Source organism: Halichondria panicea, chromosome 2, assembly GCF_963675165.1.
Source record: "Halichondria panicea chromosome 2, odHalPani1.1, whole genome shotgun sequence".
Taxonomy (NCBI): domain Eukaryota; kingdom Metazoa; phylum Porifera; class Demospongiae; order Suberitida; family Halichondriidae; genus Halichondria; species Halichondria panicea.
The window spans coordinates 219,823-235,390 of record NC_087378.1 but is presented as its reverse complement, the minus strand read 5'-3'; the positions used below and the strand labels follow the sequence as shown (position 1 = coordinate 235,390).

At 43.4% G+C, this 15,568-nt stretch overlaps 4 protein-coding genes across 4 annotated transcripts; 2 read left to right on the top strand and 2 right to left on the bottom strand.

Moving 5' to 3' along the window:
• The first annotated feature begins 430 nt into the window (after positions 1 to 430).
• LOC135332302 (STAGA complex 65 subunit gamma-like) lies at positions 431 to 2,875 on the top strand. Its single transcript, XM_064527688.1, has 8 exons — positions 431 to 712; positions 970 to 1,123; positions 1,261 to 1,565; positions 1,752 to 2,017; positions 2,251 to 2,403; positions 2,494 to 2,521; positions 2,579 to 2,675; positions 2,738 to 2,875. Exons 1-8 carry the CDS (start codon positions 484 to 486, stop codon positions 2,763 to 2,765), a joined length of 1,260 nt encoding a protein of 419 aa, XP_064383758.1. The 5' UTR covers positions 431 to 483; the 3' UTR covers positions 2,766 to 2,875.
• On the bottom strand, positions 2,815 to 5,528 carry LOC135332301 (protein dcd1B-like). The gene is made up of 13 exons (XM_064527687.1): positions 5,406 to 5,528; positions 5,168 to 5,300; positions 4,903 to 5,000; positions 4,758 to 4,825; positions 4,589 to 4,697; positions 4,497 to 4,531; positions 4,351 to 4,442; positions 4,191 to 4,295; positions 4,034 to 4,128; positions 3,850 to 3,960; positions 3,584 to 3,698; positions 3,127 to 3,343; positions 2,815 to 3,000 (listed from the first exon to the last, which is right to left on the bottom strand). Exons 1-13 carry the CDS (start codon positions 5,484 to 5,486, stop codon positions 2,943 to 2,945), a joined length of 1,317 nt encoding a protein of 438 aa, XP_064383757.1. The 5' UTR covers positions 5,487 to 5,528; the 3' UTR covers positions 2,815 to 2,942.
• Positions 5,529 to 5,583: 55 nt separating this feature from the next.
• LOC135332282 (whirlin-like) lies at positions 5,584 to 9,639 on the top strand. The gene is made up of 15 exons (XM_064527662.1): positions 5,584 to 5,610; positions 5,761 to 6,430; positions 6,497 to 6,569; positions 6,631 to 6,767; positions 6,860 to 7,007; positions 7,079 to 7,121; positions 7,193 to 7,417; positions 7,516 to 7,766; positions 7,889 to 7,980; positions 8,035 to 8,144; positions 8,212 to 8,253; positions 8,395 to 8,521; positions 8,863 to 9,035; positions 9,132 to 9,229; positions 9,413 to 9,639. The coding sequence occupies exons 2-15, from the start codon at positions 5,763 to 5,765 to the stop codon at positions 9,554 to 9,556; spliced, it is 2,331 nt and encodes a 776-aa protein (XP_064383732.1). The 5' UTR covers positions 5,584 to 5,610; positions 5,761 to 5,762; the 3' UTR covers positions 9,557 to 9,639.
• On the bottom strand, positions 9,639 to 15,384 carry LOC135332004 (protein mono-ADP-ribosyltransferase PARP14-like). The gene is made up of 8 exons (XM_064527310.1): positions 15,154 to 15,384; positions 14,081 to 15,099; positions 12,819 to 14,048; positions 12,399 to 12,620; positions 12,040 to 12,303; positions 10,616 to 11,879; positions 10,125 to 10,460; positions 9,639 to 10,036 (listed from the first exon to the last, which is right to left on the bottom strand). The coding sequence occupies exons 1-8, from the start codon at positions 15,380 to 15,382 to the stop codon at positions 9,744 to 9,746; spliced, it is 4,857 nt and encodes a 1,618-aa protein (XP_064383380.1). The 5' UTR covers positions 15,383 to 15,384; the 3' UTR covers positions 9,639 to 9,743.
• Positions 15,385 to 15,568: the final 184 nt, after the last annotated feature.

The window sequence follows — 15,568 nt, the reverse complement described above, 5'->3', positions numbered from 1 at the left end:
CTTCCATTTGGTCAGCAATAGCTTTTATTCTTTTTCTTGACGCTTTCTTTTCACAATCACCAAAAGCCGCAATGTTCGCCTATATGGAATTAAAATACGACCCCATAGAATGAGTTTGACATTTTAATAATACCTGATAATCAATCATCACATCTTCCAGTATCGCTTGAACATAATTTGTTATCTTTTTTTCTTCTGAAGTTTCAAAATCACTTGGAGTGCAAGCACTTGGAGACTTTTGCTTCCTGACCTTGGGAAATGGAGGAGGGGTGATATTATTCTCTGGAGTTCTAGGAGAGGCCATCAACAGTCTTCTGTCGTACACACACAGAGACACACCATAGATCTATGGACACACACACGTACACACACACATTACATGATAGTACACCTGGTAAAGGTCGACTACTGACTTAATCCCTAATTATTCGTCACCAGTCTCCAAAGTTCAAGAAATATTGAAAACCTAATCCCAGAGAGGAGATGTATGGAGGAGGCAGTAGCTACCGTCAAGACCATGGGGGACCTCACGCTCACAAGAGTGGTCACAAGAGAAGGGAGAAGGAGCTCACTAGGGAACCAAGCAATCCAGCCGTGGGAACTATAATTTTTGAGAGTGCTCCATTACCACAAACCACCCGAATGCCCACAGCACATAGAGACACGTCAATGACCAGTGTTAAGCCTCCCACACTTAACACAAGGCCGCCGGGTATGTGTTCACTGACACAGTGTGGTGATGTTTGCGTGGTAGCATTCTTTGCAACTAGCACATTCCGTTCTCATGGTTGCTTTGCAAAACTCAATGGACAATGTTTGTAAATATTATAGCTGGTGTACCTTTGAACTATGCTCCCAACTTATTGCTCTGCAATTAAGTCGTTTTGTTATCATCCACTTGCTAATGTGATATGTATGCACACATCACTAACTCGTTGTTATATTGTGTCCACTGTGTGCTCTACTTAGGTGGGTTTGTACTGGCGGGTGTGGACTCAGGAGGGAGGCAGGACACTAAACCGTTGTGGCGTAACGGCTGGAGGGCAGGCAAACTGGTCTGTGCTGTGCCTAAACTACATACACCCACGACACACTCCAAATCAATAGGAGAGCCTTCCAAAAAGTACAGCCTCTGTAACAGAAAGAAGTACAAAATCTCAGTCCACATGATACTTACTTTCAGACTATCCCTACTTTTCTATGCTTGTTATGGTAGTTGAATGTATGCCGTCTACCATAACTGCCTACCCCTCCCTACAGTGCAGTGAGCTCCTGTGACTTCCCCCGAGACAGACATGGCTCTAACCTGCCCCTTCACTGTATAGATCTTCAACTACACAACAGACACGTCAAGTCAGTACTCTCAGATGCTCATTCCAAAGTATTCGTTGACTCCATTCCAGAAGCCCCAGTCCGATTCTACCATCCTGCCTCACTTGTGTCTAAGAGAGGTTGCACGGAAACCCCGCCTCCTAGAGTGGAGGCTGTTCCACTGGATGAGCAATCTTTGCACAAGCTCTTGAGGAAGGCTACAGCTGCCACCTGTGCTTACTCCGGATATGACGGTAAGTACACGTACCTTGTGGACAATGATATTTTTACCAACTAGCCTCCAAATAAATTACTTACTAATTTTACTTTGAGTGTTCAAATATGGTTGTTGTCATGCTAACCAAAATGCTAAGTCCACGTTGCATACTTGTGATCCTAGCTGTTATTGTAATGGTATGTACTGCACTACATACTTGCAGATTCCTCCTCTCAAGCATTGGACACATTGTCTACTGTGCTTGGAGACTGCCTGCAGAACCTCACTAAAGTCATGCGAGTTAATGCTGACCAGGCTCTGGAGAACGGAGGGACTGCCTTTGCAGACGTATTGGATCAGTCTCTGCACCAGATCGGAGTGAGGGGGAGGAGAGGTCTGGACAAGTACTGGCAGGACAGTGTACAGGGGTTCGTCCGCTACTTGCAGGAGGAGATTAGCGAGACCACTCACGAGTACCAGAGACTAACGGTGAGTGATTATGTAAGGCTCCAATGATTTGGTGTCTGACATTCTGAAGCTCTTAAGAGCTGTAATGTCCAAATCTCTTATTTACACACTTTCTTGTATGGTATCAGAATAGTCTTACCAGGGTTTATGTTTGTCTACGTGTTCTCCTGTGACGACTTATATTGTGCGTTCGTGTTTTTCTAGCTTTATGTATTGTTGCCCTAAGGCTAGTGTTATTATCTCTGTCTCTGCAGAATCCACCCAACAAAGCTCCAGCATCAAAGAAGCAGAGAAGGAGCGAGTCTCCTGACCTTTGGCCTCCGGACCTTGACCCTGAGAGCACTGGAGAACAGGAGATCTCATTGGACACAGTACTGGAGCACACCAACACGGACAATGTCTTACCTGTGAGTGGATGTGTACAATACACCATCTCTTAGCTACTGAATCAACATCATCTCATCTACCTAGTATGATTTATTGTTTTCCTCCTACAGTTAAGAACACCAGATTTGGAAGGTCCAGGTAATGTTCTACCATAATCATATAGTGCTAGTAGCTGACTGTCTGTTTGTCCCACAGTTGCAGGCTTTTCTCAGTTTCTGGACCAGGAATCTCTGGAGGGGAGCACCAACGATTTCTCATCACTCGCACTCGATGGACCACCCCCCCCTAAAAGGTGACTCTAATGCACGTACTGTATTCATTTATAATTGTGATGCTCATTTTCCTTGTGTACAGATTTCGAGCAATTTCATTCGGAGACTAACACTTTGACAACAGAACTTATCATGTGAACAATCTATATATCACCAGTAGTGTGTCATACTTTGTTTTTGAAATAAACACAATCAAGTAAAAAACAAATTATTTAAATTACCATGGCAACCTGTCTTACTGTCAAATTATAACAATTTAGTCATTATAATTATATAAAGTTCAGAGTTCAGGGGGACGGTGGCTGCTCACTGAACACTGTGGCCATGTCCATTCGAATGAAGGCTCTGCATGAGGAAGGAAGGGAGGGGGGGTATTAACACAAAGGCTGTACGATACACAGCAGCTACAATGTAGCATGCATAATTATGATTACATCACATGACTCACGTTAATACAATACTTATACGCACCTGTCATAGGCCATGTTGGGTCCAGTCTCATCATCAGCTCTAGCGTTGGCCACATACAGCACCTCGTTGGGCAGGTCGTACACTGCAACGTGAAGGTCCCCCGTCTGTACGATGGGTACCACGTATTGAATAGTGTTAGCAGCTGTGATGTTGCCATGGTAGGCAGTGAGTTGCCTGGCCAGCACTACGCTGTAGCCAGGACACAACCAGTCCATTCCTACATACAAGTAAAGTCAAATAAGTGGTAATTTTGTAGTAACTACATACGTAGGCAAAGATAGCTGTGTGATTAGGTTGGAATGGGTATCTGAAAAGGTGTGAACAACACATTAACTAGGATCCTAAGAGAGACACTGATTGTCTTTGCTGATAAGATACTTGGAATTATTTGTACAGAATCAGAACTACTAGTGGCTACAGGGCGCCCATCATTCCACCTGTGCATGCATGCACGTACCCCAGTAGACGATATCTCTGATCATGGGGTGCCAGTCAGCAGTGGGTTTGAGGTTGTCAGAGGTGAAGAAGTTGGCCACAGAATGAGAGTACTCTACACCACGGAACTCGCTATCCTGGAGGGGGGGGGGGAGCAAAATTAGACCCCTCTTAGCTGTAAAGGTCTGACAACCTGATTAACTTCTCTATAGAGTCATGACTGTAGTCTTTATCAGCAGCATACAGACAAGCACTTGACCATTAAGATATTCAGCCACACACACAAACCTTTCCATCTCCCACACCCAGAATAAGATCACATGTGCGATCAGCTGAGGACAGTCTCTTCATGGCATCCTGAAGGCTAACGTCAAACTGAAGAATATCCCTCAAGATATACTAAAAGGGAAATAAGAAATGAGAATAAAATTAGCATGCAAAAAACGATCAAGAGGCAGCACCACACACTCACTGTGAAGGGGATGCCAAATCTCGATTCCTTTCCGAAAGTATCGTCAGGAAAAGACACTCCAATCTCTGAGATAGCTATCTTCTCAGAGGAAACACCTTCAGATCAGAGTAGGCAATGAGTGATGACAGTAGTGATAGCATTAATTTTGCAAAATCACCAGTGATTGATCCAATCCAGCCTGTCCATCCAATGTTAGCAAAGGCATGACCATTTCCAACATTGGGATGGTACACAGTGATTTGGGGGTAGTTCTTGAATGGACCTGGGGGGGGGCAGTAGTCGAAATAAGTCCAGATGTCCGATAACCATACACTTACCGTCCACATTCCAGTCTAGTGCTCTGAGCTGCAGTAGCCCACCATCAGGTGTGGCTGAACCATTGGCACCAAACATGGAACAAGACCCCTTCCTGGAATGGGGACACAGTATTGTGATCCAAAAAACTCTGTAGGCATAGACTCACGTTAGCTCTCCAATCATGTGAATATCACGGATTTTCTGAAATAATTAACAGACATTTGAAGTATGAAGTATTGAGACTCGATTGGTTCTTACCTTCACGTCAACTCCAGAAGCAGCTGCCAGTCCCTGGATCTCCTCCTCAAAGTACTTGCCAGTGTAATGGTTGGTGATCTCATACTCGAGGCCCAAGGCTGCGTCCAATCTGCAGACACAGAGTGTGCACAGTTGTCGCTCAATAATTAGACATAGAGGGGCAACTCACCCCAAGTTGGCAACATCATTGAGGAACCACTTTGGGATGAAATCAACTTTCCCATCAATTGCATCTTTCTAAAATTGTAAGACAGTTATTAACTCTAAATATCAGTAGACGGCCGGTCTGAGTGTAAGAGTGAGTGAGAACTTACTATTTGTTGCTCCAGATACCCCCACACACTGTTGAGCATGCTTTGTGCCTTCTCTGTCAACAGCTCTCCATGTGCATAGCCCATTTCATAAGGAGTACCTAAAGAACGAACACATGCATTAGAAAACTATTGTTATCTGATTTTATCTGGTACGTTTTCTGTTCAAAACAGGTTTTTGCAAGAACATTACAGATTAGCTAGCAATGTAGAGTACACACTATTTTGCATGTTAGTAGTTACTGGCATCCAGAGCTACATACCGTACCCCAGACATGCACCACGTTGATCATGTCCTCTCCAACTCCAACCGTGTACAGCTTCCCATTCTTAACACTCTTGACAAACTTTGGAGGAGCAGTTTGTATTGGGTTCACATTGGGCTGAGCAGTGGGGCTAGGCTGCAGAAAAATAGCAGAGCTGAGGTAGATAGGTTTAGCAAAAAATTAACAACTTCACATGTTCAAGACAATTATTTCTAGCCAATGAATGAGCAAATTATCTACCTTCCCACTGCATTCTGCAGCATAGCTGAAGCTGTTAAGAGCAAGAATAAGAGCAGTGAAGAGCAGCCACTTGCTTGCCATCTTTCTCTATCATGTGACTAGTAAGAACGAGCCCCACCTCCTTTTGGAGTTGCTGCAGCTAACAAGACACACCCCTTTTCTGCAAGCAAGTTTCATATTCTAGCAAAGAGAGGCAAGATTCAAGGTAAGTTTGACTGTGCATTATTCTTGTAGCCAACTACTCAACTAGGTCTAGCAAGCACTCTCTGATTAGCTCTCTAGACTAGACTGTGTGGCCATAATTTGCATTTTTCACAACACAAGTAAAGGGGTGGGGCTCTTTCTCTTTGCACAGCAATGTCTGCCCGTAAAGATGTTGAGAAGGCTGTCCACATACGGGAATTCCAGAGAACAGTCGACCAGCTGCTCACACCTGAAGACAAGGACTACCTGTTCTATGCTATGAAGGAGTACAACACTTACAAGAGCGTGGCCAAACTGATGCTAGCTCTCAATTCTTGCCTCGATACACCAGACAAGTTGGACCTTCTGCCATATGTCAGAGACCTTATTCCTAAGCACGACAAAAAACGATTTGACAATCTTGCTCCGTATAATCGAATGGCACATCCTCACAAAGTGGACCGAAAATCAAATGACTTGCTGGGCAAACCAGTCAACGGCAGAGTTGCGAGTGGCAATGGAGGTTTGCAGACGCAAGAGTCTCCATCTTCAAGGATTATCACTCTTCAGCGTAGTCCTGGCTCATCACTGGGGTTCAGTATCAGGGGAGGCAGGGAGCACAATCTCGGGATATTTGTATCACACGTAGATGCATTCTCAGTAGCAGAACAAAGTGGGTTGGAAACCGGGGACCAAATCGTGTGTGTGAACGGGATCAGCTTCGATCGGCTCTCTCACAGCTCGGCCGTCTTGGTCCTCAAATCACATGACAACTTGAAGATTGAGGTGAAGCACATGGGCTGTGTACCAGGTCAGAAGCTGGGAAGAAACTCCTTTATATGGTAAGTGGTTCCCTAGCCATTTATATACCATGGTGACAATTATTGGAATATTAATTTTGTTCATAGGGTGGACTCTTCGGGTAACCAGTTGGACGAGCAGCAACAAGATTTGGAACAGCGAATACAAAGAACTGAAGAGGTATGCAATGACATGTTTGTATACTGTGAATGGCGGATATGAGATAGAGACTAACTTGCAGAGAGATGGTGAGTCTGGGAACAGATTGCTTAGCAGTGCAGACAAGCACAAGATTGTACTGCACACCGACAAGAAGCGGTCTCTTGGGTTCAGTGTGAGGGGAGGGGCAGAGTACAGCCTGGGGATATATGTCTCAATGTGAGTCAGCAGGTAGCAATCAAGGCTTTACATGTACAGCACTCTACATTGTTCAGTTCTATCCATAACATTGCATCGTATTATATGTGCAGGGTGGACAAAGGTTCTCCTTCTGAAGAGAGTGGACTGAAAGTTGGTGATCAAATAATGGACATCAATGGACACAGCTTTGCGTCCATCTTCCACCAAGAAGCAGTCTACATCCTTCGATCCTACCCCACACTAATCATGACCATCAAGGTAAAGAGTAATTAACTACCGAAAATTTAATGTGCTAATTTCACTTGACCACTCTCACACTTTATCTATAGTCGTTAGGTAAACTACCAAAACTCGCATCAGATGCTCAAGAAGGTACCTTTCATACATACACCTGCAGAATATCTCACTAAGTACTGTCATGCTTTTATCACATGCTCCACCAGGTGACCGAAAAGAGAGATCAAAATCATTCACCCTACCGAGGAGATTTGGTTCCACACTAGAGAATAACAGCTCCCCAACGTCCAAGAGCAGAGAAGACAACACCACCACACCTGTAACAAGGAGACAAGTTAGACGCTCTCAGAGTGAGAGGAGGTCAATGCCCCCTGGTGGGGGGACAGATTCAGTAGATTACGGAGGCCCCCCGGGGAGACCAAGTTCCTCAGGTATATACTGTGTGTGCAGCCATACATTATATATAATATGCACTCAAAATTACAGTAGGCTAATTGGACTGTAGTATAATAACTATAATTATGTGCAGGAGTCAACAGTGCACCAAGTCGGAGGAAGCCAATGGTGGTGTCTCCATTAGCTACCCATGAGTCAAGAGCTGTTCGTTCCTCCTCCTTCACTAGCCCCACCTCTGTCGTACCCAAGTTCTTTGAGAGGGGAGTGGGCACTCAGGTTATGCTGGCGTCTATGTCCAGTCAAGCAAAGGAATTGCTACTCGATCACGCTCGAAGAATGATGCGGGAGGTGGATGTGGCTAAACTGAGAGAAAGTCTTGAGCAGGTACAATAATAGTATGAGCTGCAGTGTTGTTGGTTTGTGTGTGGTAAACAGCCTAGTGAATATTGTTTAGTTATTCTATCATGATGAATATGTTTAATATCAACACTTTGTTATGCACGCAGTACGAACAAGACGATGACATAACAGAGTTTGTTGATGAACTAATTCCACTCTTGAACACTCCTGATAAACTGAGGCTGCTCAATGACGTCAGGTATACTCACTCGACCATTCTAATCACTGCTTTATTTTCTCTGATTTCCCATAGATCCGTGCTTAGCCCCGCCCACCTTGTTGTGTTTGACGAGATGGTGTCCCCTCTGGAGGTGGAGGCAATGAACAAGTCATCAGATACTGAGTCTGGTAGTTCAGATGAAGGTGAGTGAGTGGAGGAATAGCTCTACACTGGAGCCAACACATAACTGTATGTGTCATACCTACACAGATATGCTGCTTGATTACAACGCTGTGATGGCATCAACACAAAGTGAGTGTAGATGAAATGAAAATGGTTAGAATTTCACTTGATTCATTGCAAATATTATATACGCCTTATTAGTTAAAAATGATTGTTATGTCATAATGTAATGTGCCTAGTAAACACAGTGATTGATGGTTTGTTATGCAGAGCAGCGATGGCCGATGCTTGCCCCACTTCAGTCAGCCAACAAGAAGCCATCATTGCCTGACCTTGGAACATTAGGAGGTCCCAAGCATGCAGCTGCTCTACAGAAGGGATCTCATGTAACAAGCAGGTGTGCACTGTGTCTTGAAACATACACTTTTCCCCCACCTCACGCTTTTTTGTTGAAAATGGCCTCAAAAATGACTTGATTTTAATATGCCATCTGAAAGAGCTTACTTCAAGCTACCAAAAAATAATTGAAATTGGACCATCCAAACCCAAATTATGGCCGTCCAAAGACACTACATACACGCAATGTACACTATTAAATTGTACCTTCTATATAATCCTCTGCTCCCCACTATTATTATGCATAAGAATCTGAGTTTCTGTATATAATTATTTGTAAGTCAATTTTTACATTTTTACAAAACACAATGCCATGTATAAATGTCATAACAATTAATGCAGTGACCCCAACCTATCTGGACTAAAGCCTCGTGAGTCGTATCTGTCCGGTGGTGGTGAGGACCAAACTGACGGAAGATCACATGATCAGAGGGGTAACGACCAAGCAAGAGTCTACCCTCTCATTAAGCACACACCTATTGTCGTGGAGATACCAAAAGAGTCAGCGTTTCTAGGTAAGAACCATAGCCCTAGTTATACTGCAAAATATTAGTTGCTAGAAATGTCTCATGCTTACAGAATTTACTTTACTCGGTTTAAATACACTCTAGGTATGGCCATCAAAGGTGGCTCGGACACACCCTACAAGAATGTGTACGTCCGAGAGTTGAGAGAGGGAGGGGCAGTTCACAAGGATGGGTTCGTACAGGTACAGCCAGCTGGTTGTAAAGTACTCAATCTGCTGCTTAATTACTATAAATATATATTATTTGGTCCACGATCATTTTTAATTATTTTTTGTAATTATATTCTCTGTCCATTATTAGGTTATAGTTAATTCTATCCCTTGGTGTGTTTTACCAGCCTAATTAATGTCCTCAATCCCGTGCAGCCTGGTTATGAAGTGGTGCAAGTTGATGAGCAGAGAATCAGAGGGAGGACATACACTGAGGCAATGGAGGCCATAGCTGAGGCTTATAACAGTGACACCCCTACTATTAAACTAATTGTCATTCCAGGATCCATACCACACTAGCGTGTTTGTTTTTTGTACGAAAGTGGCAGCTGCAGTATATATGAATGGACAAGTATTTTATCAATAAAATCTTACTACATAGATTGTACTTGTACCAACATAAATTCAGTCAACGGCCTCAGGCTAGAAATTAGTTCCACTAAACAGTCTCTATATACCTACTTTACCTATAAAACCTAGAGACACTTTATTTAAGTTTTTTGAATGTGATAAGGTACTCGGGATAAGCCTGGGCATCAGTCAAGGCTACAAAAATAGTTGGAGGCTTCATATGATTGACTAAAGTATCAAAAACTGCATTGGAGCCAGGTGTCAGTGGAGGGGCTATCTTCATGTCTTTGTTGCCTAGGGTATACTCTCCGATGATCACATGACACACAAACATGTACCGGAGGCCACTCGAGTCAGGTACTGAATACTTGTTCTGGGCAGAGTAGGAAGACTCCACTGCAAAGTACACTCCCGTCCCGTAGTAAGCAGCTGGAAAATATATAGATCGAGAGAAAAATTAAGTATGCATTTAGAGTATGTAAAATTTTTCACTTCAACACTTTAATAATCTAATTACCATTTGCATCGGCAGCAAAGTTTCTGTTGAATCCCTGTACTGCAATTCGTACAATGCTATCTTTCTTGGACCCATGAAACAGCCTCTTCACTAGAGGGTCTTTCTTGTGTTTCACTCTGATGGAGTCGTTCAAGGCAACGTGTTTGGCATACTCAGTTATATTCTCAATCCTCTCAACCTTCTCGATGGAGTATTTGACACCTCCTTTTCTCAGTGACTCTTCAAACTCTTTGACTGCCTCTATATACTCTGGTGTCCCTGAGTCCACTTCAATCCTGGTCATTGGCTCTCTCTTACCACCCGTGCTGTGGGGGGTCTCCCATGTGGGGGGGAAGTCTGTATAATTAAACAAGCGTAGGACATTTTATAATTTATTTAGGGAGCACAAAATAATTATTATAATATTAGCTAGTAGCTACCAGAGGAGGGGAGTAACATGAGAGAATAACAGAAATTTACTGGAACAAACACACATGCATAGACTCACTCACCAACTGATGCCATAACATTCTTAGCACGCATAATATTCCTTCTCTTTCCAGTTGTCTTGTCCGTTTCCATTTTGTTTTGGATATCAATTACCACGACAACATTGTTCACAATCAGTTCAATAGCATTCAGATCCTTGTTAAAGGCACGCTCTAGTTTCATGTTAGCCGCTGGGGGGTAGGCGTTATACCTCCCATCATCGTCTACACTCAACCACTCAAAATCACAAAGCTCAATCATGGAGAAATCCCTCAAAATCTGTTGAATCTCACTGTGAGCTTCCTTAACTTTAGATATCTCCCCAGAAATGTGAATCTCATTTATTTTGACCACCATTTTCACTTGAACGCCATGCTGTTTCCCGATTTGAAATATATTTTTAAAATCGTCATCAATCAGCTGTTCAATGTGGGTACTCACAATTTTTTTCGTTGTGTAGTTTTCTTTGATTAACTTTGTAAAATCTTTCTCAATTTTATCACAGTGGGCATCGGAGGCAGCAAAAATTGTGAAGATAACTGTGGAGTTTGGTATGGATTGTGGAAGGAGTGGAGCCTTAAGTGAAGCCACACCTCCTGCCTGAATCTCTTGACCCTCGCTGTTGACCTTATGACTACCACTGGCAAAGGGGTTCCACCAACTAGCTATAGGGGGTGGTGGACTGGGATCTAATGGACTGCGACCAAAGAATTTGTAGTAGAAATCATTGAACTGCTTGTACAGTTCTGGATCGTAAAGAACTACTCTTATCAATTTCACAGATTGTGGATGTGTCTGCCCAAACTTCTGAAAGGCTTTGAGCATCGGCTCGGCTACTTGCTCAACCGAATAACCACCCCCTCCCAAACCAAAGGCTGGGAAAGATATCGATTTTGTTTTCTCGTGTTCGGCTTTTTGTAGACAGTCAATAACAATCTTCTCAATGAGCTGGCAGTGGTGAGTGGATGACATTGCTATTGACCCTTGGTGAGGTACGTGGGCATGGATTATCTTTCTACAGCGGAGCTTCCCAACAGCTGATGTAACAACAATTTGCCCGTGATCCAATCGCATTCCATTTTCAACATACTGTTTGCATATCTTCTGTAGCTCATCACCAGCCTTCTCAAGAATTGCCTTGGAAACGGCGGATTTGTTGAGTGTCATATCCTCAGAGGTAGTGTTAACGATGATGTCAGTCGACTCCTCGGCAATATTTCCCTGAGCTATTATGAGGGTGGTGCTCCCAATGGGCGGGGTTACTGGGAGAGAAGCCATTGGAGATGCCTGTGTAAAAGTCATGTGCAGTTGACACGAGAACCATTAACAAGACTTGTGGTTTACTCTAAACAATTTGCATGCATGTACATCTCTGCACAGTTAATTACCAGTGTTCAGGGCCATCGATCAAATGGTTGCTTACAATTGTACATGTATGTTAACATACCTGTACAGTCGATTCCCCACTCATTTGCTGGGCGAACTCTTTGCTGAACGCTTGGAACACATTCTTCTCATAGATTACAAAGATGAACTTCTGAATGGAACTTGGGTACTGGGAATGGAAAGCGATGACTTCTTGGAACAGGATTTTAGCTGACACGTTCTCAGGGTAGCCAAGATTAGCCACACCGAGTGATGGGATAGCAATGGAGGACACACTGCTGCTCTTGGCTATGCGAAGAATCTGTCGAACCGTTTCTCGAAAAACCTGTACACAATGAAAAACAGTGTACCATTAGAATCGCCCCTATACCTAGCATATATAGATGTATGAGGGGCTTTATTCCGGAGGCTACAACTCACCCTCTCAGAATTGGCTGTTTTGTAATCAGGCAGAGCAATGTGAAAGAGTTGATTGCACTTCAAGTTTTTGGCGCCTGTGACTGCCACCTGCCCCGGCTTCAGTGGAGCATACTCTGAGCACTCTGTCTGTAATTCATCACCACAGGTCTTTAGTAGGATCTGGGACAACTGTCCTTGCTTCAGGTTGAGTGTGGTATTGGTGGAGTTGATGTACACATCAGCCTAGTGGAACAGTAATTAAATATTAACGTTAGAGTTAGTGAAATTGGTACATACCTCAAATAATTGTAATGCTAACAACATAGTTCTCTTGGCGCTATATATACTCACTAACACAATATTATATCATTATATAATAATATCATGGTACAAATGAATCTAACAGTAATTTCACAGTACAAGCCCTCTCAGTCAGTGTACCTGTTGTTGTAGCAGGTCTCCGTTGACTATAGTGATGAAGTTACCAAGGTTACTGGCGATTGTCTTGACACTAGCAGCCAGAGGGGAAGGTCTTTCCTTCTTAGCAGCCAGCAATGGTGAACCCAGTGGTACCTTCTGATGAATTTGGTACTTCCTTGTCTGAAAAGCACCCTGAAACTCGTTGGCATGATGAAATTCCTCGACATAGACGGAGACTTGCAGATTTGAACTAGTTTGGTGAGTAGCAGCATCCATGACGAGTCGTACAAACGTGTTGACAGGATAGTGGAGGGGGGCAGAGGTCAGAGGGATGATCAGAATAGACCCAGTGTGTGCAGTGTCTTTCATAACATCGTACAAAGCTTCTTCGAGGAAGTACTCTTTGTTAGCTTCAGTCTCTGTAGCAGTTCTCCAAGATGGCAAGACGCAGTGAACCAGCTGTGAGCACTTAAGCTGCCCATGACGTGTCCTGAACACCTTACCAGGTTTAAGCTTCATGCATTGCAATACTTTTCGTTTAAAATCTTCCATTGCATCAGCTCCTCCAGATTCAAGGAGATGTTTGAGGCATCCAACTTGTGTGTTTGGATCAGACGTGATGAAATTCACAATAACTCCTACGGGAGCATTTTGGGCAAAGTCTCCAGTGTAAACGGACACCCGTGATCCACTGGGGGAAGTCCCAGCGCACACTTGCCGGGGGAGTTCACCTTCCACTTGAGCAGCTGCCTCTAGCTCCTCGTTAGTATCATCATTTTCAAGAGTTACTTCGATCTGAACTTTCTCATCTGATTCTAGGAGACCCCGTTTGTCTTCCATACTCTCGAGCACATGCACGGCAGCTGGCACACCAGTGATGCGTGACTCCTTCTTGCACACCTTCTTTAAGAGAAGTGATATTTGTTCCTTAATGTCGTCCACCACCCCAGGCTCTCCAGAGATAACAATCGGAAGGGAAGACACATTAAGATTAGGTTTAGGCCACTCGATTTTGACTTGCTTCTTCTTCAATTGATCGTTTATTTCTTTAACCTCGTTGCAAAAATTTCCCTTTACAACAAACCATTCGCTCTGACTGACTGTCACACACTCCTCAATGTTAGTGTGCTTCTCTAGAAAGCTCTGTACCTTTTTACTGATGTCATTACAGGCAAGTTTTTCACCGGTAACGATAATCGAGCTTGAAGCTTCTTGAGCAGTAACGGACACAAAATGCTTTTCACTGAGTGTGGCTATGACACTCGTATCTTAGCAGGCCTCGTTTCAAACGCCACCTCATGGACATACAACTTCACACTTTCCTTAACCTTCTTTAGAACCTCCACATCCTTAGAGAGAAAGCGAATATAATACTGCACATCACCTGGGATTTGAACTTGTTCCATATGGTACACAATTTGTCGACCAGAGATACTATTTAACTTTTCCGCACCTTTTTGAGAGGAAAGTAGTTTATAGGCCATCTGAGACATCTGTAACGATTTCTCTTCTGGTGTGTTCTTTTGCTCAACCACTTCGTCAACTTCGGTGTGGCCGGGGGGATTGGCTGTTACAGTAATCAATCCATTGTCTGTGTTGAACTGAATGGCATGAACACTTGTTTTATTAACTAGTTTCTGGAACTCGTGGTGGTAGAACTTTTCCAAGAATTTCACACGTTTCCGAGGGAGCTCTATCACACGAATAGTAACTTGATATTGTTTACAAATTTCTGTTGCTTTCTCATAAACGTTGATAATATTTTCTTTGTGACCAGCTATAACAAAGGAGTTGGGATTCTTCTCAGCGACTAGAACCGAATCTCTTTGATCGTAAATTAAAACTAAGACATCTGCCATTGCCTCCTTATTTGGAAAATTAATCGTCTCAATCGATAATTCTTCGAAGTGTTTTTGTAGAGCTGCAGCAACTTTGTCCTTCCATTCATCAATACTGCCAGAGCCTTTAAGAGGTGAAATCACCACAAAATATTCCTTCCCAACTTTCTCAATATCAGCACACGCTTTCAGTGATTGCAGAGCATCGTTGAACTCAGGGAGGCTGTTCTTCAGATAAAAGTGTTTCTCTTCCGTGAGTGGGTCCCTCTGTGAACTGTGTACCACCACCTGGGTACTGGTGGGGGTGGGGGGATCGTTAGGCTTCAGAGGATCATCTTGTTTTGTTGAGGATGGGTCAAGTATTTCACTAATGTCCATAAACGGATAGTGCTCCTTCACATAAAGTTGCAATCCTTCAACTTCAATTAGTGGAGTGCTTGTCATGCTTATCATTTTCTGAACACCTGTAATGGATTGTTTTTAATTGCTAAACAGTTTAAGCTTTCAGTGTGACTCACTGTTAGGGGACTTGAAGATGACCAATGCGTGGGTGGGAGAGATCCGCTTCACAGATTCAACAGAGTCGTGTTGCTTGATATAATCAGCCAGCATCAACTTGACGAGGACATCTTGAGTGGTGTCATTGAGGCCAGAGACGAGGACTGTATCTGATGGCTCGAGGGCAGACAGGGCAAGGACCACACCCTCCAATGGGTTCGTCCTAGACAACTCGAGAACCCTGTTCATATCTGCAAGATCAAGATAATTATCTGACTGTATGTAATTATAGCAATTATATTATCAGAAGTGTGCATGAATATAATTACCGTATAGCAGGTAATTTTCGTGGGGTAAAAAATTCGTTTTTTTCGTGGGCAAGATGACCTCCACGAAATTTTAACGTAGGCGTGGCTTACCGGAACATATGAATGC